Consider the following 26,339-nt stretch of genomic DNA (forward strand, 5'->3'; position numbering starts at 1 on the left):
TGGATGGAAGCATGTTTTTTAAGCACAATCCTGGAGCCTCAGGGTTCCAATCTAAATATAAGCACAGTCCAAACTGTGCAGCAAAGAGTGTAAGTATTGTTTTCCACAGTAAGTATATGTTTGTGAAGGTATAATCTTAATTACTCTTTTGGGCAGCCTCACATTGTCCCAAAATATTACAGTTGAGTAAATGTTGAATTGAAAAATAATTCTATTTCTCTACCATAATGGTGATATTTGCCTAGTGGTGGTCTATTTGCTATTGTGAGGTCTTGTGGCGCAGTGGGTAGCTTCCCTGCCTATGAGCCAGACTCCTACCTCAAGACCTAACGGCCAAGGAAGGTGTGCTCACGATGCGGCCAAACAGGTTGAGTATCAACCTGCAAATCTTTCCAACTCACATTAACAGCAAGTTCAAAAAACTTTCATCCATGAAAATCTATTCCATCAACTAAATGAAGCCTAAAACAACAAATATTTAATTCAAGTGCACAATCCCTTATAGCCAAGCATTGGAATTCATAGCCCTACTTCAGAGCCTATAACCACTTGTAGCATTTAAACAAACTGTGAAATGGCAGGCACTCTATTGTGGTAATGGGTGGTTGTGAAATCAGTTATGCAGCAGTAATCTAGTAATGGAAGCCTTCAGGCTTATGTCAATTGACAGAGTGAAATAGCAAGCAATGATTTTATAACACTCCAGGTTTTTTTTCAAAACTTTAAAGGGCAGGACTTTTAAATGTTTTGACAGATTGACAGCTCCCTGTGACAGGTCCCTTTGGCATGTCCTCTTGATACTTTTGACAGGTCCCTTTAACAGGTATTTCTGACAGTTTTGACAATTGATTTTGACAGATCTGTTGACAGTTCCAATGAACATGGCTGTAATGAGCTAATGCATTTTTTATGTATGTTTATGCCTACTTTTAACAATTCCAAAGAGCCAGTTACCTCCACCAAAGGGTACCTTATCTTCCCTAAAGGTGCCCTGGGACCAGATCCAAAGGGGTACCTTACATCTCCAAAAGGGCACCCAGTCTATTCAAATGAATCCAAAAATTTTAGATCTGCTCCTACCAGGTCTAATTTTCACACTTCATGTTTCACGCTCCAAGGCTACCAAAATCCCACTCAGTGGAGGCTGCTGGTGATTTAAACAGCCAGCTGGCACACATACGCTAAACAAATCCCGCCCCCATTCCCGCCCCATGAAAATCAGAATTGCCATGTTTTGGGGGTGGGACTTAAGATTTTCAGCCATTTTTGCCATGATGGAGAGGGTCTCCATCATGTCGGAAATCTGGGCCCACAGCTTTAATCTTGTCCATAGTCACGGTGCTTTTTAAGCATCAGCTGTGCCTCAGTTGGTAATACTCTTATCTTTGTGTCCGAAGGTTGCAGGCTCAAATCCTACTTCAGCAAGGTTGACATTACAATGCAGTACTGAGGGAGTGCTGTACTGTCAGAGGTGTTGTCTTTTGGATGAGATTAAACCGAGGTCCCGTTTGCACTGTCAGGTGGATGTAAAAGATCCTATGGCACTATTTTGAAGAAGAGCATAGCTATCCCTGGTGTCCTGACCAGCATTTATCTCTCAATCAACATCACAAAAACATACAATCTGGTCATTGCTGCATTGCTGTTTGTAGGATCTTGCTGTGAACAAATTGGCTGTGTATTTTCTACATTGCAACAGTGACTACACTAAAGTACTTCAAAGGCTGTAAAGCATCATGAGATGTCCTGTGGTCTTGAAAGGTGCCATAGCAATGCAAGTCCTTTGTTATTGTATTCCCTCACACATTTGCATTAATTGCTGCACTGTTGCACTGTCATCAATGGATATGTATTTAGTTGAATCCTATCCTCTAAGTACTTGGGTGGAGTACATGGAGATTGGAAGCAAGTCTTGCTCACTCATCCATTCTGATTTTTGAGTACCAAATTCTGATCAGCAGATATTAACAATTATAACACATGTCTATACTTGTAGAAAAGTGTGTTTCAAAGAAAATTGAATACTATAACTGCCACGATTCTTCTTCAATTTCGCTAAAGTTATTTTGAATTAAAGGAGTATTGTTCTCTGAGAAACTTTAATCGAACCCTTGAACTGAAACAATCGCTTGATCCAGGAATAATTCTGCTTGGCTGAGTGAAAAGCTATCAGCTTTAATGAGAGTTTCTACAATGCAATGTTATAAATTAAAAAGTTATAAATTAAATTTATAGCATTACACATGATTGCAGACCATCTGTTTGAAACACAAATATCTCTTTTTTAAATTAATCATATGAGATGCATGATATACCATTAACTTCCTTGAGTCTATTATGAGGCATTAGAAGCCATTCACTTTTCAGTAAGTCATTCAGATGACCACTGGCCCACTCTCAGTGCACTTTCCCGCCAGTGCATTGGTGGATTTTCGAGCTGTATCGTCCGCTTCCCGCCTCAGTAATTATTCAGCCACATGAAACACGCCGTCTCTCTGGCGGGCGGCCTCTGAATCGCCCAGCATGCTGTTGCCTCACCATTTCCTCACTGTGGGTGCCATATCTACAATGCAGCCATGCACACAGTCTCAATGCTTGCAGCCCAGGACTTCTCCAATGAAGACATGACACTGAAAGCCAAGAGTCAGAGTTCAGTGACCTGTCACTGGAACGCCTTTTGGAGGCCGCCATGATGTCCTCCACCCTCACTCTGGTCGTAGGAGGGCCAGCAATCTCACCTCCCCAACTTGGAAGGTGGTGGCAGTGGTGGTCAGCGCCAACACTGCATAGAAGTGGTTTGCCATCCTGCGCAGAAAGAGGATGAATGATCTCACCCGTGCTGCCAGGGTGAGGCAACCATCTCATCACTCTAAACACACACTGACAAAGTCAACTCACATTCACTGGCATCTCACTCACTGCCAGCTCAAGGGACATCATCACCCATTCTCACACACACCCTCACATCTCCATCTGGTCTCATCTCCTCTGGAGACTGCCTCCTCAGCCCTCACTATCTTGAGGCCACTTGCACAGATCAACATGTGCCCCTCACACACCCTGGGATACCCCCTTTCCCCAGTACAGCCCTTGCCCTGCAGCTTCTTCCCTTGCCTGAGGTCACATCTCCCCCTTCCCCAAGCAAGTCCTAGCCCTGCAGCCACCATCACCTAATGGCTGGTATGGTAGGTGGAGACCTGCCCGTGAGCACCTCTAAAAGTGATGTGGTGCTGCCTGTGAAGCCTGGCGCTGATGGCTGTGAGTGCTGCCTGAAGCAAGGTGGACAAACAAACCTCGAAGTCCCGAGCGAAGTGCAGCTCACCAGGTGCTCGTCGCTTACGTACATTTTTGAAACACGTCAGTGTGTGCTCGGATAACCCAGCTTGGGAGTTATTTCTGGAGAGCAGGGCTTATAATTAGATGTTAAAGTGTTGAGACTAGCTTCCCGATGGCAGCAGTGGGAAACGCAGCCCGCCAATGACAAGTGAGCGGACAATCGCAAACTGATTTTACGACGATGTGAAACCGATTTTTGCGATCTCCCTATATTTTCTGCTCCTGCTCACTATGACGCCCGCCACAAATAGAAGTGGATGATTCCATCCATTGTCTCAATACTCTAAGTCTTCTGTTCTGCCAAGTGCGGTGAAGAAGAATTTCCATTCATTCTTTAGCTAGAGTGCAGATCTCTTCCCAAATTGCAAGGCCAGGATAATTTAAATCTAAATTATTAATTAATAAATAAATATTATTAAATATTTACATTTTTGATGGTACTTAATATTTATTAAGAAATAATTAATGTATTATATAATTAATAGTTCATATTAAAATCTTAATTATTAAATTAATTATTTAGGTACTTAAATATTAAATATATAATAATTAAGATTTTAATATTAAATATTGATTGCTTACCTGGTGGAGGTAATCCACCCCTTCTAAGTTGGATTAACTCTCTGGGCAGAATTTTACGAGTCGGCGAGCGGGGTCGGAGCCTGCTCGCCGACATGTAAAATGACGCGCGATGACATCAGGGGGAACTCCCGACATCATTGTGCCCGAATGAAATTTTCAGGAAGGCGGGAACGCAGCAAAATCAGCTGCGCGCCCGCCAACCTGTCAATGGCCAATTGAGGCCATTGACAGGGTCAATTAAGTAATTAAAGGACCTGCCCATCCAACCTTAAAGTTGGCGGGCAAGCCAGGAGCCCCGGCGGGAACTAGAAAAAGCATGAAACCTCTTCCACGGGCGGGATGAGGTTTCGTGTAGGCTTTAAAAAATTTTAATAAAGATTTTGTAAAAATGATGGACTTGTCCCAACTCATGTGACATTGTCACATGAGGGGACATGTAAGGGAAATTTTATTTTTCTATTTTTATCTTTTTCACACGTGCAGCTGATCTCCCTGAGGCTGCACTTAGCCTCAGGGAGATGAGTGCGCTCTTTTGTGCACATGCACAAAAGAGCACTTTCTCGATTTTGGGATTCCACCCCCCACCCCAGCCCGCACAGGGAGCACCCGCACACGTAAAATGTCAGCGCGCCTCCGATCGGGGGTGCCGATCAGAAGCGCGTCTGTACACGCCCACCCATCAACTTCACCCCCAACAGGGGAATAATTCAGCCCTCTAAGTGCAGATCTGGGGCCTGTACTAATCCCTACATAGAAAACTGGTGAGAATTCCATATGGTTTAATTTTGTCATGTGAATGAATCCTTGGGATAGAATTGCCTGTTTCCCCCAATCCTTCCCCTACCTCCTCCTCCAATTGGAATTTTCTATGCCTCTTGCACAAGACAAAGTTCTATCAGATCTAGTTTCTGCCTCAACTTCAGTTCCTAGTTAGTTGATGCACCTTGGTACTCAATCAGAATGTCAATCCTGGGGTAGAATTTTCTGCCTGTCAAGTGGGTGGGCCCAACCCAGTCTCCAGTGGGCGGGGAGCTGATCCCCCTGGAGAAGCGGGCCCCATCACCATTTTATGTGGGCGGCCAATTAAGGCCCGCCCAGTGTGACATCTGCCGAGAAGCGCTATGCGCTTCCTGTGCAGGTGGGGGGGATTCCCCAAAAGCGAGAGTGCGCACTTTCGCGCATGCACATGAAAGAGTACACATCTCCCTGAGGCTAAGTGCTGCCTCAGGGAGATCGCTTCCACGTTGAAAAAAATTAAAAGTAGTGAAAAAAAAATTCCCTAACATGTCCCCCTCATGTGACAATGTCACATGAGATGCGACCTGTTCATAATTTACATAATAACTTTATTAAAGTTTTTGAAACCCTGTATGAAACCTCATCCCGCCGGTGGATGAGGTTTCATGTTTTTTCTAGTTGCCGCCGGGGCTCCTGGCCTGCCCACCAACCTTAAGGTTGGACGGGCAGGTCCTTTAATTGTTTAAATGATCCTGTCAATGGCCTCAATTGGCCATTGACAGGTCGGCGGGCCCGCAGCTGATTTTGCTGCGCCCCCGCCTTCCTGAAAATTTAAGACCCCGACATCATCCTGCGTAATTTTACGCCCCCTGCTCGCCAACGTCAAATTTCAGCCCCAGGGGTTCCAAAGGATACCAAAGGTATCAAAGGTTCTAAAGGTTCTTTTGATAGTTTGATATTATTCAAAACATTCATAACAATATTGTCACATCCAACACACTGAAAACTATCCAATTAATTGATCTACTGCAAAGAATTTTATTTTAAAGTAACAATGGAGCAAGACATAAAAGAAAGACTTAAGTATTGATGCACATCAGTCTTTCCAACAGTGGCTATCACTGCCATCAGATATTGTGATTTCTCAACAGCTCACAAGGGTTCCTGCAATCTTATTATTATTTTGCAATTTTTCTTCCAGGCTCACATCTGCATTTTTTTATTATTCACACATCAAAGTTGTCAAAACACTACAATGTAGATTCTGACAAGAATAATTAACAAAAGCACAAGCAAACCTTTCAACTTAACTCTGTGTTACCCACCCAATTTATGTTAAAGGTTAATGATGCCTAAATTTGGCTTCTGGAACTGTCTTGCAGCAACCAGTTCAGATTATTTTAATTATCAAGTTATCAAAGGAGAAATCAGGGCAGAGCCATGAACTAACCACTGTTTATTAGCCTTAGAATCACCATTAAATTTAAACATTGAGACCTGGATTTTCACTTCTGAGTCTGGAGCACAGTCAGGAAAATTCCCAACTCTGCAAACCTGGCACAGGAGTAGGCACCCCAGGCAGTCGGACTTTCATTGTGGGAGGGCCAGATGATAACTAGAGTTGGGTCTGCTGCCCCTGGAAAGAGCTTGGAGGCAGCTACAGCTGGGGGCAGGGGCCACCAAGTGCAGTGGCAGGCTGTGGGAATAGCCCGTCTCAGTGAAGTGGGACTTTGTCGCAATTGTTAAAAGAACAATGAAACAAGAAACTGCCCTCGAGTTCTCACCTCTCACATCCTCTCAATGCCCACACACTCCCTATGTCCCATCCAGGCCACATCAAGTGCCACTACCCACTGCCCATGGCAACTTATACCATCCATATCAATCTATGCCCCTCTACCCAGTACCACATGGCCCTTTATAGCCCCTATGCCAACTAGTACCAACTCATGCCAATCCATACCCCCACCCACCACCCTTTGTCCCTACATCCTCCATGCCAACTCACCCACTAATCACCATGGGCAGACTTCAAGACCCATGCTGAGATGAAATAAAATAAAGTCCTTAAGTGTCTATTGATGAATTCACTATTTAAAAAAAAACACTATCATTGATTTTAAAAAAAACTTTCACTACGTTTAACTTCTTTCAACTACTTAATCCCAAATAAAAACAGGGATTTGAATTCATTGCCCCACTTCAAAGACTTTATAAGCACGTGGAGCTGTCAATCAAACTGTGAACTAACAGGCTCCCCATTGTGATAATGATAGGTTGTGAAGTCAGTTTTGCAACACAAATTCTATAACCGTCAGGCTTGTATCAACAGACAGAGTGAAATAGCAAGAACTGATTTTTTTTTACACTGCAGGCAGTTTTTTTCAAAAGTATAAAGGCAGGGAGGTTTATATACCTTGACAACTTGACAGTTTCCTTGACTCCAATCAGCTTGACAGTTCCAGTGACCTTATCCACTTTTTATGCACATTCATTTCTACTTTTAACAATCCCCAAGGGCAGTTGATTTCTCCCAAAGTGCATCTTACCTCTCCCAAATGTGTCTCTGGACCTATCCAATAGGGTACCTACCTCTCCAACAGTGTTAGATCTTCTCCTGAGAGGTTTAAAGCCCCCAAATCATGTTTTGGACATCCCACTCATGAAACTTGGATCTGAGTTAACCATGGATGTGCAAGTACTATCCACCTCTGTTCTCCACTCCAGCAAAAATGGTGGGAGCAGGACTTCCAAATTCCGGCCTCCAGTTGCATTTTGGATAAGCCTGAGATAAGCCTCTCCATCATGAAAATTCAGGCCTGAGTATACAAATAATTAGTAAACAGATTCTTTTTCAATAAATGTTAGAGGCTATAATATCAATTCAGTTATGTCAAAATAATTCAGCATTTCCTGCCTCTTGATTATAAACTTACTGTTGCAATCAGTATTTGAGATAGATATACATTTTGCATTTATTTAGGATTAGGCTCTAAGGGGAGCCCTTAAATAATAGCATTAAATAGCCAGTCTTTTTAATAGAACCTATAAACTTGTAGTTAATGATGTATCCAGAACTTTAACAACATTAAGTGTTGTTGCAACTGAACTGATTGTCTCTGGTTGGCTGTGGGACAATGGTATTAGCATTCTGATGTAACAAATTGATGAACTTTCATCTGTCGCAGTGTTACCTATTTCTCCTGGATCCTTGGGTGATAGATAAATTCACTTTCTGCAAATGTTCCACTTAAGCATATAAAAAGAAACACTTATTGAAACCGTTGTTTAGTTGGGTTTGGAGAAAAACGCTTGAGATGCTTCACTCTAAATAAATGTAAACATGATTAAAGATTGGCCCCAGTACTATCCTTCACCAGGCTTTCAGGATTAGAACAGTCTCTACTGATATTTAAATCACTTCACACAAATCTTAAAGTCAATATACTTGAATAAATTTGTGAACATTCAGTGTTCAGACAAAAAATATTTTATAATCCATGCAAACAGAAATGAAAAGGAAGTTAACATTAATAATAATGCTTCATAATTGTGCTTTTAAAAGGGATACTGAAGTGAAATTCTATCTTTCTTTTTGGAAAAATAAATTATTTATATAAAATTCCTGGTAAATGGACAAGAGTATAGGACTTTCAAAAGACTGATTCATGTTTGAAGTAATACTGAGTTGTCGGGTCCAAATTATACTGTAGTCCCATTGAATAGATTTTTTTTTTGCGTATGAGTTTTCTTTAAACTGGCATTATGTGGAGAATTCTACCTCTTGGTAACAATCACTAAAGATGTTTTACAAAAAGGCCGATAGGATTCAATGTGTCACTTTTGTTTACTGTCTTTGTCTGTTTTTGATTAGATCAGCCAGATGTCTTGCATCTTAAGGCAAATATCAACGAATCTCAAACTGAGGGAGGCGACCTAACTCTTACCTGTATAATTAGAAAGTACCTCATCAATGAATTTACCTGGTATTACCAGTCCTTGGTGAAATCGTCTGAGGTTAATCTGAACAGTTCCACTCAGACAGTTTATGGAAACTACTCCAACACTTTGTCGCTCCAACTCAGAAATGTGACTGAAAGGGATACTGGCATTTACAAGTGCAGAGCAATGAACAAAACTTCCAAGGAGCAGTACGAGAAACGTACTATGGTCTATATAAAACGTAAGTGAGTCCCACAAGAACAACTTTAGCTATTTAGATGCACTGTTTGTTTTTATTTTGGCCCAATTAAGAAATATTTAAGTCTGCTCCAATGGCTTAGCTAATAACTATACCACTGTGGTGGCTGTGCCATACCATTCAAGAAGGTCCTCAGTTTGATCCCTGATCTGTCCTGAGTTAGCTGATGTCAGCTGAGTCAGCGGTCGAGAGCCCATAATTTACATGAGTTCACATGGATAAGGGAAGGAGAAAATGATCACGGTTCCTGAACACGATCACAATCCAGAAGGCCTGCTGGAGGTGTGGCTGTAGATGTGGAAAGACCTGTGTTGAGCTGTGATTCCTCTAGCAGTTAAATAGTTTAGATACTCTCGTAAAGAAGAATGCTATCTTGGGTGAAGTATCTGGAATCAACTTTTCCCGGCGGTAGCTATCCCAGCAAGGTCAGTGGAAGAGAACAACTGGGGAGAAAATTAGTGGAAAAGGTTGAAACTAAGTTAGATACTTAAGGAAGATACTTAACTATTTAGATCATATTGTTATTCCACATCGTACCTGAATATAACTCCACCCATTAGAACTAGCATTGTATAGTTACTGAAACAAATAGCTTTTATTTAATTTTTATGTTAATCGGAAATGTTAATGCTGGGACGTGGAATGCTTACCATTTCAGGTACCCAGCATCAGCATCAATGACTCTCAGGTTAGCTACAGCATGATCTGATGCAAAATAGAACTTCTCCACTGAAACAGTGTATCTCAGCCCAACTTCTAAAGGGCACATGTTAATTCAACAGGGTGACACTTTTCTGTTAGCACATCAGCCAGGTTGCGAAATCAGCTCCAAATTAAGGACAGTTATTAGGTGTAGGTCCACTAACAACTCCTTTGAGGTCATCCAAGCTCATTTTCACTTAGGACCTTGACAGCCAGCAAACACACAAGACTTCCATCACAGGGCAGAATTTAATGCTCTCTCCGCTGAGAGTGTGGTGGCAAGGGGCTTTTAAATCAAGTGGGTCTGCCAGGTGAGGGCCCTTCCTGCTGCCTTCTCACTTCTGCCCCGACTAAGTCCAGGGCAGCAAGTCTCATGGATGGCCTATTCCCACCTGCCACCAATTAAGCCCCTTAAATGGGCAATTAATGCTCACTTAGGGACCTCACCCCACCACCACTGGTATCCAACCAGCATTGGGCAGGGGACCCGTCATGAAGGGAGCCCAAAAAAGCAAAACCCTCCAGGGTCTACTTGCAGGGTGCAGGGGGAAGGGGAGGGTCCCTAATTCAAAGGCTCTCAGAGCCTGATAGAGGGACCTGGCATCAGCAAGTGGGGCTTGTCCACTGAGAGCCACCCCCAGCCCATGCTGCTTAACACCCCCACTCTCCAATGACACCCGCCACATAACCCCTATTCAGCCCTCAATCAACTGTGGCTTGGGCCTCTGATGGGTACATTGCCAACGGCGGCCACTGTTCCTGCTGGCACTGCCTGCACTGGAGAGTTGCCAGCCTCTGATTGGCCAGCAGCTCTCAAGGGGTAGGACTTCTCCCCCTGCAGCGTCCTTGATTTCAGGTAAGGCCCCACCACTGGCCACTTAAATGCCTGATTTGCACCTAATACTGTGGGTCTTCTCCAAAGGAGGCACCAGGGAGCTCTTGCTGGCTCCCTAGCCAATGGACAAGGCCCCAGTCATCCAGATTAAATACCACTCATGGTGTGGGCTGGATTCAAAACCTGAAGTGAAAGGATAGCTTCGAACCTACTGCACATCCAGTTACCATAACTGTCTGCATATTCAAAAGGAAGTCAAGTTGCAGATAACAATATAAGCCAATTACATTTTATAACAGCTAAAACATTTTGAGACTTTAATTTGAGGGGAAATTGAATAGCATAGTTGAAATATATTATACTATTAGTGTAACTGACCTAAAGGTCATTAAATTGTTACATAGGATTACGTAGGAATTATACATGAAACAGAGCATTCAGCATAACCAGTCCAGATTGGTGGTTATCCTCTGTATGAGCAATAGTCCGAATCCCACGTGTCCACTCATTCCCATTATCAATTGTTCCCCCTTTCTTCAACCATCCACGTTAATAAATGACCCTCAAATTCTAACACAGGCTGGAAATTTCCTGGGAGTTGCTCCAACCCTGTGGCATAACTTCACTGGAATTGTGGAGAGAAACCCTGCTTATCCACATGGGCCAGGATTTTACATTCAGCGTGTGGGGGCGGGTCCAGCACGCTGGAACGTAAAATGACGCGCCATGACATCAGGAGTGCGTCCCGATGTCATCACACTGTCGCGCGATATTTTGTTCAGCGGGCACGCACCAGAGTTGACTGCGCGCTTGCCGATAATTGAAAGGCCTATTAAGACAATTAACGTACTAATTAACTCCAAATTTACGCTGCCTGTCCAACCTAACAGTTGGTGGGCGGCAAAAAGACCAAGTGGTTTTTTAAGAAACCTCATCCACAAGCGGGATGAGGTTTCCTAAAGCTTTTACAAATTAAATGAAAACTTTTTTTGAAAAATAAAAACATGTCCTATCTCGTGAGGGGGCATATTTCATAAAATTTTTAACGTTTTTAATAATTTCTTTAAAACGCGCTTCAGTCTCCCTGAGGCAGCTCAGGAGATTGAAGGGCTCTTTCGCGCGCAAGCGCTGGACCTGACTCTCCCTCCTTCCCCCCACCCACACAGGTAGCACTCAGCGCTGCCGCTCGCGATCCACGCTGAGTGGGCCAAACCACGGTGCCAAGCCATTCACGTGTAGTGGTCAGCTCTGCCACTGCCCACTCCCGTCAAGCCCGCCCGATGTATGTAAAATCCTGGCCATAGAGTTCCTGCCATACCTACAGCAGAGTAGGAGCAGTTCCATGGAAATTTTCAGGTATGGTCTCAGCTTTGTTCACTAACTCTGTTAGTGAATTTCACAATCTCACAAGTCTGAACTATTCCCAGTCCAAAGTCTCTTACATTTCACCTGAGATCTATGTCCCCTTGTTTCAGACGTCTCAGCCTGTTTCGATCTACCCATCTCTTCATACTTTTAGCCGCCTCTATCAAATTATCCCATAATCTCCTAACAAAAGCAGCTCCAACATTACTGATATTGTTATTCCTGTACAGCTGTAAAACTATGTTTAATGGACCAGGTAGGCTACAGCATTTTGTCAATGTGATTTTAAGGGAAGAGTTTTCCCCCTGTCCTGGGGGGAGGGGTTGTGCGGGGGTGGGCAGGAGTGAGCGCAAATCCAATTGGCGCCCCCAATCGGGTGGGCGCCGCCATTTTACGTGTACCTTAATTGTTCCGCCCAGCATGACGCATACCCGGAAGCGCCGAGCGCTCCTTGTGCGTACGGGGGGGGGCAGCGGGGGGGTAAATTCCCTGAATCGGGGCATGCACGTGAAAGAGCGCAGAAATCTCCCTGAGGCATGGGTTTGCCTCAGGGAGATTAGTTTAAGCTGTGGGAAGTTTAACAAAGGTGGAAAAAAATTTTAACTGTCACATGAGCTGGGACATGTCAATGAATTTTATTAAAAATTTTTATTAAAGTTTAAAAACTTCATGAAACCTCATCCCGCCCATGGATGAAGTTTCACGATAAATGCAAAGGCCGCCTGGATTCTTCACCTGCCTGCCAACCTTAAGGTTGGGCCGGCAGCTCTGTTAATTCTTTTAATTGTTCTCTAAATAGCCTTAATAGGCCTTCAACAGTTCGGCGGGCACACAGCCGACTCCAGTGCGCGCTCGACAAACTGAAGATCTGAATGGCGCGCAGTGGACATCGGGATGCATGCCCGAAGGCACCACGCATCATTTTATGTGTCGGTGAGCAGGGCCCATCCCTACACACTGACCAGAAGATTCAAGCCCAAGTATTTATCCAATTTTGAAGGTTACTATTGAATCTGTGTCCACCACCCTATCAGGCAATGCATTTCAAATCCTAACCACTCATTGCATAAAAAAGCTTTTCCTTTTGTCACCTTTGGTTCTTTTGCCATTCGCTTTAAGTCTGTGCCCACGGTTATCAACTGTTGGAAAGAGTTTCTCTTTATTTATTTATTTATCTAGTGGGGGAAGTCTTCCATTCTTATCTGGCCTCACCTGTATATGAGCCCAGTCTGACGCCGACACAATTGACTCTTAACTGCCCTCTGAGGGAACCTAGCAAGTCATTCAGTTGTGTCAAACTCAGGGCAACTTAGCCATAACCCACATCCCAAGAATTAATTTTTAAAAACCCTTAGGTTTCAGGCTAATTTGCATTGCGTGATTTTGCTTATTCAGACTATTCCCTTATAGTAGCTCAGCTTTACAAGACAATTATGCTGTCTTCTGACTAAATTTGCATGCTCTGTCCATCCACATTCATTTTAGGCCAAAAGATTAGTTCAAGTATTTGCTGCCCTAATATGAAAGAGTCAACACAGAAAGCCAGAAATGGGGGGATTTCTACTGGTCAAATCTTAAAATATTTGGGCTTACTCACTGTGAAAAGTTTTCTTGCCTGTTTCAAAGCCAAGTTCTCATCTTTTTGAACAGTTATTACATACACCCACATAAGTTTGGTAAATTTACACAAAGGATGAGTCACTAGTTTTCCGGAATGATGAAGCCACCTGAACCTGACATCTTTAAGCCCACAATATGTTTTGCTGATTCTCCAAATTAACTGACCCTCAACTGACCCTGGCCTTCCATTGACTGAACCATTAAATCAGAACACAAGAAGAAGTATAATCACTTTATTATTTTGAAAACTGTTGAATGACAGGTTGGAAATGTGCAAAGTGGAGGGAGATAATGTTTTACTTACTTATAGTAATAGTATGTTCTTTGTGAATATATCAATCTGTTTATTGCATTATGCAGATGGATTTCGACCAGCTTTGTAAAAAGCAATTTGTTTAATCAATTATCATTTATTGTTCCATCTATTATGCTTCTGTCTTTTGTGTAAAACTGTTCTCCTAATGTTTAAAGTTATAGAGGTGATTCCGTGTTAAGAATACAGTGAGGAGCTACTCCCGACAGAAGTGTGGGTCAGAAAGTCAGCATTCAGTTAGAACAAAAAATACATTTCAAAAATTACAATGTATGTGCCGGACCATAGCACCAATAACTGGAGATGTGAGAATTGACACTGTTCTTCCTCTCTGAGCTAAGGAAGGAAATGATAAGCTCAGGTTCCTATTCCTGATCTCTATTCAAATACTCTTGCTGAATAGTGTGCCTGTGGAACTCAATTCAGGATTATGATGCCCTCCACAGTTCAATATTTTGATGGACTCACTGTCTAGGCCCACATTTGAGAAGTAGTCTTATGGGAGGTGTCTTTCCTCCATGAAACCATACCTGACAGAAATCATGCAAAAATACAAAAATGATGAGCAGGAAAAAGCCACATGGTCCATCAAACCAGTACCGTGCTTGTAATACTGAGAACTTTGTGACTAAACACTTCCCCCCATCCACTCCCCAGTAGCCATTAATCTTCTGGGAGAGACAAAAACCCAGGTCTGACATAGGGGAAAATCTCTGCTTTCATCTCCACCGACAATCAAAACCAGTCTAGAAGATCACATTTAAATCATTACTTTCAGGGGAAGAAAAGGAGAAGAGAATAAGAAAAAATAAAACTAATAAGTAGAAAAAACAAAAAAAAATTGTGTATTTCGTTGCAGCTAAGACCATTCCAGTTCTGCAGAAGAACCTGACAAGCCTGGAGATCAACAGCAGCAGTACTGTGATCCTGAGCTGCGATGTCAATGGGCGACCCCCTCCCAGCATCACCTGGTACAAAAATGAGCAACAGGTTCTCCCAGCTTCAGGTGCACGACATGATATTTGCTATTCCTTTCTCTCTTTTTTTTTGAACAAGGTGATGAGGATAGTAGATGGGCGTGTTAGTTAGTCTGAACAGAATTGGTCTTACTTACTCTTTTCAAATATGGTCATCTTCCCATACAGTGGGCCTGGATGCTTCACCTGGATTTCTCAATTTAAAAAAAAATTAAACTCCATAATAATGAAAGGAGATTTCAAAGCTGATGTTTTTGGATACGTTTGTTTGTATCTTTAAACAGTGTTAGCTGTTAACAATTTTTTGGCAGCTCCATCTTCTGTCCATCTGGAAATGGTATTTGAGGCATGTGGGGCAGCTGTCAAGAGAATAACTGTCCTGTCACATGTGGAACATATAGACAATATTTCTTGGCAGATCTCTTAAGGGTTTTTAGTTCAGACAGTTGCCTTATTGGTGGTGGTTTATATTCTAAAGTCACGTTCACCATGAACTTTGACAAACATTCCTATCTGTCTACGTAACAACAGCCACTGTATTTATTGTTGCACAGAGCACTTTGAAATGCTTTGATCTGAAGGATACTGTAGAAATCCAAGTATTATTCATGGTATTTTTGCACAACTTCAATGCATACTAGTGCAAGAGATATCACATTCTGTCTGTATCATTGTTTCAATGTGCACAACAATTCAGAGACCCGGAATATTTTCTTTCATTCTCTCATTCCCAGATTTTTGTCCTTGATCAATTTATTCCCATCAATTCATTTTTATTCATTTCCAATTTTTTGATTTTTTTTTCTTTATATTCATTTAAATTTTCATCGTAATTTTTATTTATCTATCTTTTGTACAATAACATCCAGAGGGTGAATCAGCACAGGTACTATAAGTAGCAGCATTGCAAGTGTGCTTACTGAGTCAAATACACAACAAACATATATTACTCTCAAAATGAATCGTATCATCTTTGTGCCAATGTTTATGTTTTCCAGCATGTGCCTTATAAATAAATATGATTTATATGCAACCATAAAATAAAGAAGTGCAGTATATAAACCAGATTTAACTGTGATTGCCTGAAAGCAGATACAATTTGCTTTTGTAAACCAGAAGGTTATGTGGTACTGAGGCCTACCGACTAGGAAGGCCTCAGATTAATTCCCCAATGGAATCAGGCTACCTGATTTCAGCCAGAGTTTCAATGCAGATGCAATAAGTTGCCTCAGCAGCCCTGAGTTAGAGAAAGTAAGGGTACCTGCGCTTGATGGTCGATAGTGTGCATGTTTGGAGGTTAGAGTGAGAACTAGGATCAGGCTGAGCTATAAGACCCTCCTTAATTAGATTGCTTAGATTAGATTGCTGACACTCACTGTAACATATCAAACATTAAAAAAACTGTAACCATGGAACTGCCACACAGCATGAATCAGTGCATTGGGGGAGGAAGAGATAAAAGTAGGAGAAGTGGAGGTAGCGTGGGGAATCTGTGACATTAGTGCTGAGCATTGTTTGAACTGTGCTGGGGTTCTGTCCTCACCCAGCAAAAAAATGTTTTAAAAATTGAAGACACCATTAGTGAAGAGTATAGAAACAGTTGAATCGCAGACACAGTTTGGTTTTCATATTCGCCTCAGCTCTGCGTTTGTTTCCCCTCATATAATTTCTCTTTATATAGCACCTTAATAAGATGTCATGAAAGTGTTATACAGCCTCCACAGTGTAATAAATCATGACAGAAAAAAATAAAGGAGTTTCTTACATCATTGCATTAAAATAAAATCAGATGTAAGCATGTGGAGACAAGGTTATTTAATTGACTTACCGAATGCTGACAACTTGGCCAAGAAATATCTTGTTTGCCTGAGGAGTTACCACGTAGATTAAAAAGGAGGATTGGCAGATTTCTACACTCCTCTGTATTTTTGGATGTTTCTTCTTCGGCTTCAGTTGGTGACCCTTGCTGAGGTGCCGTTCCACATGCACCACCGGCCGCCTTGTTGCCCCACCATGTGGCCATTTGTCGTCTTTGAGACTAAAACATGAGTGTTAGCGGGGTATGAAGGAAATTAGATTCCCACTCCTGATTGCACTCCAGCGATTGTTGCTCCATGTTGAAGAAATGCAGACATCAGGTGAGAACAGGATCAGAACTGACTGTACTGTTCCCTCAGTCTCATACTCACAGCCAAGGCCAAGGTAAAAATAATAACCGTTTGAGGAAGGCATCAGAAAGGGTATCCCCACAAGCAGACATGGTTATCGGAAAAGGAGACAAATGCAGGAATTTGGCAGGAAGAAAAGGCACAGATTAAGAAGATAATACTGATCCATGAGAGTTCTGGACCGCAAGTGTCCATTGACACTTGATTGAAACGTCATAGGCTACAGTTTCGAAATGATCACTTTTAATATAAGCATACAAGTACAATAAATTCTTTTAATATTCCTGTCTCTGTCATTTTAATTTACATAGTGCCGGTAATGTATGAAAATGTCCCACAGAGGTATAGGGGAATAATAGAGATGTCAAGTTTTGGGAGACATAAGGAAGGATAACTAATTGATGGAAATGATGGGAATTAGGGGGGTTCTTAAAGGAGAAGAACAAGGTGAAAAGGCAGGGTGTCCTAAAGAGGCAATCCTGGAGAGTGGGACCTAGGCAACTGAAAGTACGGCTTCCAATGGCGGGTTGAAGGTAGAGAAGTGCAAGAGGCTGGAGTCAAAAGAATTGAGAGTTTCCATGGGTTGTAGTGTTGGAAAGACTTACAGAGGTGGAGACGGGCAAGGTGATTGTCAAATTTTAACACAAGGATGAGGATTCTATTTATATTGGAGACTGTCTTTGTGGTGCAGACAATAAGACCTTGGATGCTTAACTCACCGTTCAATAGAGCACCAAGGTTGTGAACTATGGAGGCATTAACCCATTCAAAATAAATGGATTAATGCCTCTGTTAAAAAACAGATATGGGGATGAGTTTTTTTAGATACCGGGGCTTCCATCCCAGCCCTCTGAAGAGTTGGCAAGGAACCCAATCCTGCTGTTCCTGGCTTCCCCACAGCTGTTTAACATTCCACAGGCCACTAATTGCCCATGTTCGAAGTTTCCACCCCATCTAGGCATTTCAGCAGTGCAGAGCTGGGACCACAGGTAGTCCCTGAAGAAAAGGAGGTTGTGGATACCGGTCTTTAGATAAGCCCAGGGTACCTTTAGGAGGGGAATGAAGGTGGGGGAAAGGTTGGGTTTGAGAGGCCAGTGGGGGAGGGTTAAGGACAAAGTATAACCTTTTGGGGGTGCCTCCAATGGGCACAGGGGGACCCCAAAGCAGGCTCCTCTCCTTGCCCATCACCAGCCCATGCAGTAAAAGTTGCTGGGCTACCCACCTGGGTGTGGACCTTCCCCTGCCACAGGTAGATAGCGGCAAGGGCGGGATGAGATACTTAAGTTGCCATTAATTGGCTGCTTAAGGGCCTCAACAGGCCCAAGGGCGACACCTCAACTTCCCAACTATAAAATGGGGGACAGATTGGGTGGGGCAGTTAGGTGACGTGCAGGACATGTTTTGCATTTTACAAGACCCCACCTTCAAATCTGTGAATGGGGACCATAAAATTTTGCTTATGAAGTGCTCGTATCCTAATATAGCACTCAGTAATTTCCAGACTGTCTATTTACAAATTAAAGGTAAAACCTTTTGGGAAATTTTGTAACCTGACCCATCTGGACTAGGCAATGTAAATGAATACTGATTGTATTTCAATCGGTTCATAGAATATCTGTAGCAAAGATCAATATTTATTTATAATCTAGAGTCATTCTATGACTCTAGCTTAGCTTTTATTTGTACCAGAAATAGCTGTGGGAACAAGTACCATGACTTTAAATGGGAACAAAGGCCTCCTTAAATCTTGATACTCAACAATGTGATTTCTTTCCCTACCCAGGCATTTTTCTGGAAGCAGGAAACAAAACTTTAATCATTGAAAGAGTCAGATTTGATGATGAAGGAGAATACAAATGCAAGGCCACCAACGAAAAGGGAACAGTGGAAACATCTGCATACGTATCTGTTCTAGGTATGGATCTGCAAGAATTTTCTTCCTCTTTTTGATAGAAATTGTGGGTAGTGGACCATGACAGTGAAATGTCCTTCTCCTACTGCGTTCACAATCCTTTTTCAAATGGTGGAAAATGAGATAATGAAACACACAAACACGCACACTCAAGCACACTTATCTATCATTTTTCCAAAGAATGTTAGCCCACACGCTAGTATTTACATCACAGCACTCTTCCTACAATATAGCCATGGCCACTCTTTCGGAACTTCATTTAAAGATGGCCAAATTGATGAGAAATTGATACCAGAATACAAGTAAATTTTTTCAGAATCTCATATAATAAATAAAGATTTTGATGCATTCAGTCACCATAAACAAATGACCCATGATATAACCCATATTTTGCACTGCCTATCTTCTCAGTCATTGCATGCGTAAGTGTTTCTGTTAATAATTTTTTCTGGTGCCATGGTAAATGTAATAGCGAATAGGTTATATGCCACAGCAAATTTAAATAATGGCTCCTCTCCTAACACATGCCTGCACATTCAAAGTTCAGGAGATATCACAGCATTAGGTTGATTGCAATTTTGTGCTGTAAATTTTATACTGTAAGTCTTTCATCCCATCAGAGGTGTGTGGTATTATAATAAGCTGTGTTTGTCACCCTTAATAAATTTAATTCCAGAGCATATAAAAACTTTTTCCATGAACAAAAACAATTTTTGATGTCGTTTAACACTTTCTTTTTTTAGGGTCTGAAGAAAAATCCAACTTGGAACTGATTATTTTGGTCTGTACTGGGGTAGCAGCCACACTATTCTGGCTCTTACTCACACTTTTTATCCGTAAACTCAAGAAGGTAAGGTTATAAATTATCTTTCTGGTTTGCTAACTTTATGTTGCACCATGAAACAAAGGAGCAAAATGTCAGATGAGGAAAAAATGTGCAGATTTATGGCACCACATTGCTGTAAACTGAATGACTAAAGCATCCACCTCCGTTCAGAGTTTCCAGTTTACAATATCTGAAACTTTGCAAGGGTCATTACACACATCACTAATTTCTTAATGAAGTGTAAGCCCTAGAAAAATAGTGATAAGAATATTTCCACTTTACTGTCAGTTTTCAGCCCTTATTTCTTAAAGGGTGGAACTTGTCTTGATGGTTTAAATCCAGGTGTTAGCCATGGCTCAACGGTAACACTCACCTTTGAGTCAGAGGATCATGCGTTCAAGTCATTCTCTGGAGATCTGAGCATATAATCTTGATTGACACTCCACTTTTGGAGAAGACATCTTTCAAATGAGACTTTGAATGTCTGCATTCTCAGGCAGACGTAAAAGATCCCATGAAACTATTTGAAGAGGGACAGGCGATTTCTCCCCAGTGTCCTAGCCAACATTTATCCCTCAATCAACAGATCATTGCTTTCATTATTTAATTGCTGCTTGTGGGAAATTGCCATAACTGGCTGTCCTGTTTCCTACATTATTGCAGTGATGACACTTCATGAGTGCTTAATTGGCTGTAAAGCGCTTTGGAACATCCTGAGGTTGTGACAGGCATTATATAAATGCAAGTTCTTTCTATAGCTGCTGGGATCACTCAGGGATTGTATTTAAATTCTCACTCTTCATATCCAGCCCGAATAATGATTCCTGTATCCTGCTTTGTTGGAACTGGGTTCATTTCTGGCAGGCCTGACCTCTAAAACACCACAATATGTGCCCGGACCCTTACAAGTTTACTAGGCTCACAGTCAGTGAAATATTTTTGGCAGGCCCATTGACTTCTACCGGGACCCCACGTGGTCTGAAGAGGAAGGTGACTGGCTGCGACAAGACTGCCACAGCATAACATGGCCAGCATCACTTGTAACACCATGAGAAAACAATTTAAGAAAAAATATTTTTTTAGAACCATCACACAGTAATCGATGGTGCAAATTTTCTGAATTTTAAATTTTAAACAGCAACCCGGAACTTGAGGGCCTGAATTTTTCAATCAGCATGTGGGGGCGGGCCCGACACGCCTGGGGCATAAAATGAGGTGCGATGACGTCAGGCCTGCGTCCTAACGTCATCGCGCTGACTCACGATGTTTCATTCAGCAGGCACGCGCCAGAGTGGGCTGCGCGCTTGCCGATATATAAACGGCCTGTTAAGGCCATTAAGGAAGTCTTTAATGTAACTGTTAGTGCTGCCCGTCCAACCTTAAGGTTGGCGGGCAGGCGAAAAGGTCAAACGGCCTTCATGTTTTTTTGGAAACCTCATCCATGAGCGGGATGAGGTTTCCTAAGGCTTTTATTAATTTTTTAAAATCTTTCCGAAATATAACAACAAGTCCCATCTCATGTGAGACACAGTCACAGAAGGGGACATGTTTAAGTAAATTTTTTTTATCCATTTATTTAATAATTTCAATAGTGATTCAGTCTCCCTGAGGCAGCTCCGTGCCTCAGGGAGATTGAAGCGCTCTTTTGCACGTATGCACGAAAGAGTTCTGGCCCCGACTCTCCCTCCTCCCCCCGCCAGCACAGGTAGCGCTGAGCACTATGGCTCGCATCTTATGCTGGATGGGCCTTAATTGGCCCGCCCGCGTAAAATGGCGGCACGGAGCCAATCAGGGGCAGCGGTCGGTTCCCTGACCGTCCCTGCCCACTCGCACCGAGCCCACCCGCCAACTGAAAAATTCAGGCCGTGATGTTCAGTTTGGTGGCATAAATAAGGGAAAACACATCAGATGATATTTTTCCGCTATTTGAATGCTAATAGAACATGCCAACCCATAAAATGGGTGGAAATACCACGTCATCCATTACTTCCAGCAGAAAAGTGGAAGGACCTTTCCTCTTTCTGCCCCTGTCCACTTTGGTTCTGCTGTAAAATCAACAGAAAACCTACTTCAGCTGATGTTGACAGCCTACGCAACCACGTGGGAAAGTTGCATTAGCACATACAGGTGTACAAATTTCCAGTGGGATTCACTAATTCAAGGCAGGAACCCCTGGCTAATTTTTTAGAGCCCAAGTGCGCCATTGTTTACTGTGGTGACCCTACCACGAGCCTGGCTTGGAGTAGCTAACTCTGCACAGGACAGAAGCACAGGACAAGATGTTCCAGAACTGTATGGTTTACTAATACACTAAAGGTGGTTTTGCTCTCTAAACAATCAGGAGAGCGATTCAGGCAGTTTTTTTGACAGGAACAGAAGAATGAGCTGCGTGTGTGTGAACTGACAATGGCACATAATATCTTTGCAGCCTAGTTCTGGGGATGTTAAAGCTGGATATCTGTCAATCATAATGGATCCAGATGAAGTGCCACTGGATGAACAGTGTGAGCATCTCCCATATGATAGCAGTAAATGGGAGTTTCCTAGAGACAGACTCAGGCTCGGTAAGTACAGCACATTTACAGTTTGGGTGTTTTAAAAGACGTAATAATGGAACTAAGCATAAATTAGTCTTGCGGCCAAACTTTTCTTTGTTTTGACATTTTAGTTTCAATCTGAATTGACTACTTCAAAACAGTCACCCAATTCTATCAATGGCTGGTTTTATAGCAGCCTTGAAATCTAGGCTCAGCTCAGCCTTTCCTTCTTATTAATCAGGCTGCATTTAATGCAGCTCATTCTGGTGCCAAACATGGCAACCAGACCCACTTGATCGTGAGAGAGGCCCCATGTCAATCTCTTGCTGGTTGCAAAACCTTCTCTGATTAAGTGGGAGGGTGGAAGGGTCTGATGTAAGATTCACGGCTACCGGCAGCGGGTTGTCAATTAGGCTTATTAATGAGCCAATTGACGCCAATTATCCCTGAACCCCCACCGCAATTTAGTCGTGGCTCAGGGATTAATGAGGCCCGCAAGTCTTTCCCGCACCCTTGGAAGGCTGCCCAGCAAATCCTTTGGCCTGGGGTCCCGTGATAATCCTGGGCCTCTGGTGGGTGCAGTACTGCCAGCAGCCACCACTCCCGCTGGCACTGGTGGCATGAAGAATTGCCAGCCTCTGATTGGCCAGCAGTTCTCGGCAAGCAAGACGTCTGCCACTGGGGACCTCAATCGTGGGATAAATCCACCGATGGACTCTTAAGTGTCTGAGGGTACTTGATTCCATTGAGCCTCCCACCAGGTTTCCCGCCAGGCCTCTGACCAATGGGCAAGACTCCTGTCAGCCCGACAAAATCCCGCCATTCTTTCCAAGAATCTCAAATTGTGGTAACTATTTGTGTTGTTGCATCCTATAATCTACAAATCTTTAAAATCCAAGCTTGCATCACCCAACCACTACTTGTTGTGGCTCTTCTTCCATCCTACTGTTTTGAAAATTGGCATTGTCCTCAAAGCAAATTGATCCTTCATCTAGATTTCTCAATAAAAAAAGTACCTTATCCACAGCCACATTAACACACAGACCTGTGACCAGTGACCTTGTGATCAGAGCTCAATATAAACTTAAACAGTGCTGTCCTAGTTGTATTGCTTGTAATACACAAGAGGCAGTTACTGGAACATGAGTGTGTGGAGTGAAAAACATACTTGGGACCTGGATTGCTATTTATGCTAAACTGGTCAGAGTGTGCACTGTGCCCACTCTGACCTGTATTATCTGGCAACCCAGCTGATGAGGATCTTATTTTTAAGTACCTCTTCATATTTATAAAGTCTGGAGAAGTTGTAATGCTCCTCCACAAAACCAGCCTGGACCCTGCCATATTGACTTTCTACCAAACCCCCAGAGATCAGTCTTTCCTCCTGCCTACCTTCTTTCAGCACCACAGGCAATGACTGCACCAGGATGCTCAATCACTGGCCATGATCCATTGTCCTGATGCCAATGAGGTGCAGCCTTCAAAATGGCCAATGCCTCCCCACCCCTCCAAGACTGTTCCAAGGAAAGTCCACTCCCAACTTTCACCTCATTCCTTGGACTTTTACTCTATCTTCAGTAAAGCAAAGCAGTGTGCATGCAGCTCTGTAGAAGAGTCATACAGCCTCGAAACATTAACTCTGTTTCTCTCTCCACAGATGCTGTCAAACCTACTGAGATTTTCCAGAATTTTCTGTTTTTATTTCAGATTTCCAGCATCTGCAGTATTTTGCTTTTGTAATATTGTATACTTTATTGTTTAGATCAACTAATGAACAATTATTGTATCTAATCAATTTTAGAAACTTACCATTATTGTGGAGTTTGCTTCATTTCACATGGTGCCAGATCTTTAATATTGAATTGCATCTTTCTACCCGTAAAAGTTGTACAGCCTGATCTAAAAAAAATTGTAAACTGAACCCTTTCTCTTTATCTAATGCACAGGCAAAACTCTTGGACTTGGTGCATTTGGCAAAGTGGTGGAGGCATCTGCTTTTGGGATTGATAAATCTTCAACCTGTAAAACAGTGGCTGTAAAAATGCTGAAAGGTACTTTCTTGTGCCCTCAATAAATATAGATTTCATGGAGATGTAGCAGTCATTAAAGTCAGCTGCCTTTAAAGTACTGTGCATCCAACCATAAACAGCTTCTGCATGTTTCACTGGGGATTATGCTGATGCAGCTTCCAGCCTCACACTAGATCTTCTCAAATAAGTAATTTGTTGGTACAGAATTTGAAGCTGGGGGAAGAGGAAGGCAAAAACCCATCCAACCCAAATTTTGCAGGACACAGCAAAGGGAATTTTCTCCTGCGCCTTGGGTGTAGAGGAAAACCAATTAACGTAATTGTGGAGGCAACCAGCAGGCATTTTTGGAAAGATGTAGAATTTAGTCAGCAGTGCATGAGACCCCTGTGTGTCTTCAACTTGTCTACTTTAGAAGAAACGAATTACTCTTGAAATGTAGTCACTATTGTCTGCTCAGCAAGCACAAAGCCAATATGCATACAGTAAGACCCAACAAACAGCAATGGGATGAATCACTGGTTAATTTGTTTTGGTAGTGTTGGTTAAGGAATCATTGTTGAGCATGGCATTGGGAGAACCATTTACTCTTCTTCAAAAGTTGCCATCAGATCTTTGACTTTGAGCTGACTGCATAGAGAACGGAATTTGATGTCCTCCCCTGAGGTTGGCTTGACAATGAAGGGCAGTTAATCAGACAGAGGGCGGCGGGTGAGGACCCTGCTGTCTTCATCCCTCCAACCTAGTTAAGTTCATGAGGAGAAGGCTTGTGGAAAGCCTTCCTGCAACCACGCACCCCCCCACCCCCAATCACCACCACCACCACCAATTGAGGCCTTCAAGTGGGCAATTTAAATGCATTATTCTGCTGCCACTGGTATTTACTCAGCAGCAGGTGGGGAAGTTGCCTTGCGGGGACCATGATAAGCAAACCCATGCAGGATGATTGTGGGCTGTCAGAGAGGGTCCCTCTTCTAAGGCGCCCAGTGCCTGATTGAGGGGAGAGTGACTGCCCTTGACATCAAGGCTGCTTTTGACCAAGAGTGACATCAAGGAGCCCTAGCAAATCTGGGGTCAATGGGGATCAGGGGGAAAAGTCTCAGCTGCTTGGAGTGCTGCCTAGCACAAAGGAAGACGGTTGTAGTTGTTGGAGGTCAGTCATCTCTGCTCCAGGGCATCACTGCAGGAGTTCCTCAGTATAGTATCCTCGGCCCAACCATCTTCAGCTGCTTCATCAATGACCTTTCTTCCATCATAAGGTCAGAAGTGGGGACGTTCGCTGATGATTGCACAATGTTCAGCACCATTCACGACTCCTCCGATCCTGAAGCAGTCCGTGTCCAAATGCAGCAAGGCCTGGACAATATCCAGACTTGGGCTGACAAGTGGCAAGCAACATTAGTGGCACGCAAGTGTCAGGCAATGGCCATCTCCAACAAGAGAGAATCTAACCATCACCCCTTGACATTCATTGGCAGTACAATCATTGAGTTCCCCATTATCAACATCTTGAGGGTTACCATTGACCAGAAACTGAACTGGACTAGCCATATAAATACTGTGGCTTTAAGAGCAGGTCAGAGTCTAGGAATCCTGCAGTGAATAACTCACCACCGACTCCCTAAAGCCTGTCCACCATTTACAAGGAGTTTGATGGAATACTCCCCACTTGCCTGGATGAGTACTGCTCCTACTACACTGAAGAAGCTTGACACCATCCAGGACAAAGCAGCCCACTTTATTGGCACCACATCCACAAACATTCACTCCCTCCATATCACCAATGCACAGTGACAGCAGTGTGTACCATCTACAAGATGCACTGCAGGAATTTACCAAGGATCCTTAGACAGCACCTTCCAAACCCATGACCACTACCATCTAGAAGGACAGGGGCAGCAGATAGATGGGAACACCACCACCTGGAAGTTCCCCTCCAAGTCACTCACCATCCTGACTTGGAAATATATCATTGTTCCTTCACTGTCGCTGGGTCAAAATCCTGGAACTCCCTCCCTAACAGCACTGCGGGTGTACCTACACCACATGGACTGCAACAGTTCAAGAAGGCAGCGCCCTACCACCTTCTCAAGGGAGACTAGGGATGGGCAATAAGTGCTGGCCCAACCAGGGAAGCCCACATCCCGAGAATGAATAAAAAAAAAAGCTCTTTCTTTAACTTGTCTCGAGAACATGGACT

The 26,339-nt window shown here is 43.0% G+C and overlaps 1 protein-coding gene across 2 annotated transcripts in view; it reads left to right on the forward strand.

Moving 5' to 3' along the window:
- Window positions 1–26,339, forward strand: part of kdrl (kinase insert domain receptor like) — a 217,397-nt gene that overhangs the window by 132,261 nt on the left and 58,797 nt on the right. For both annotated transcript variants that reach the window (XM_041195167.1, XM_041195168.1), the window contains exons 13-18: window positions 8,531–8,839; window positions 14,552–14,698; window positions 18,621–18,752; window positions 19,493–19,599; window positions 22,004–22,139; window positions 24,059–24,163. In XM_041195167.1, coding sequence (XP_041051101.1) covers window positions 8,531–8,839; window positions 14,552–14,698; window positions 18,621–18,752; window positions 19,493–19,599; window positions 22,004–22,139; window positions 24,059–24,163 — 936 coding nt within the window. The remainder of the gene's footprint in view (window positions 1–8,530; window positions 8,840–14,551; window positions 14,699–18,620; window positions 18,753–19,492; window positions 19,600–22,003; window positions 22,140–24,058; window positions 24,164–26,339) is intronic.

The sequence above is a fragment of the Carcharodon carcharias genome, chromosome 9, assembly GCF_017639515.1.
Source record: "Carcharodon carcharias isolate sCarCar2 chromosome 9, sCarCar2.pri, whole genome shotgun sequence".
In the NCBI taxonomy this organism is placed as follows: Eukaryota; Metazoa; Chordata; class Chondrichthyes; order Lamniformes; family Lamnidae; genus Carcharodon; species Carcharodon carcharias.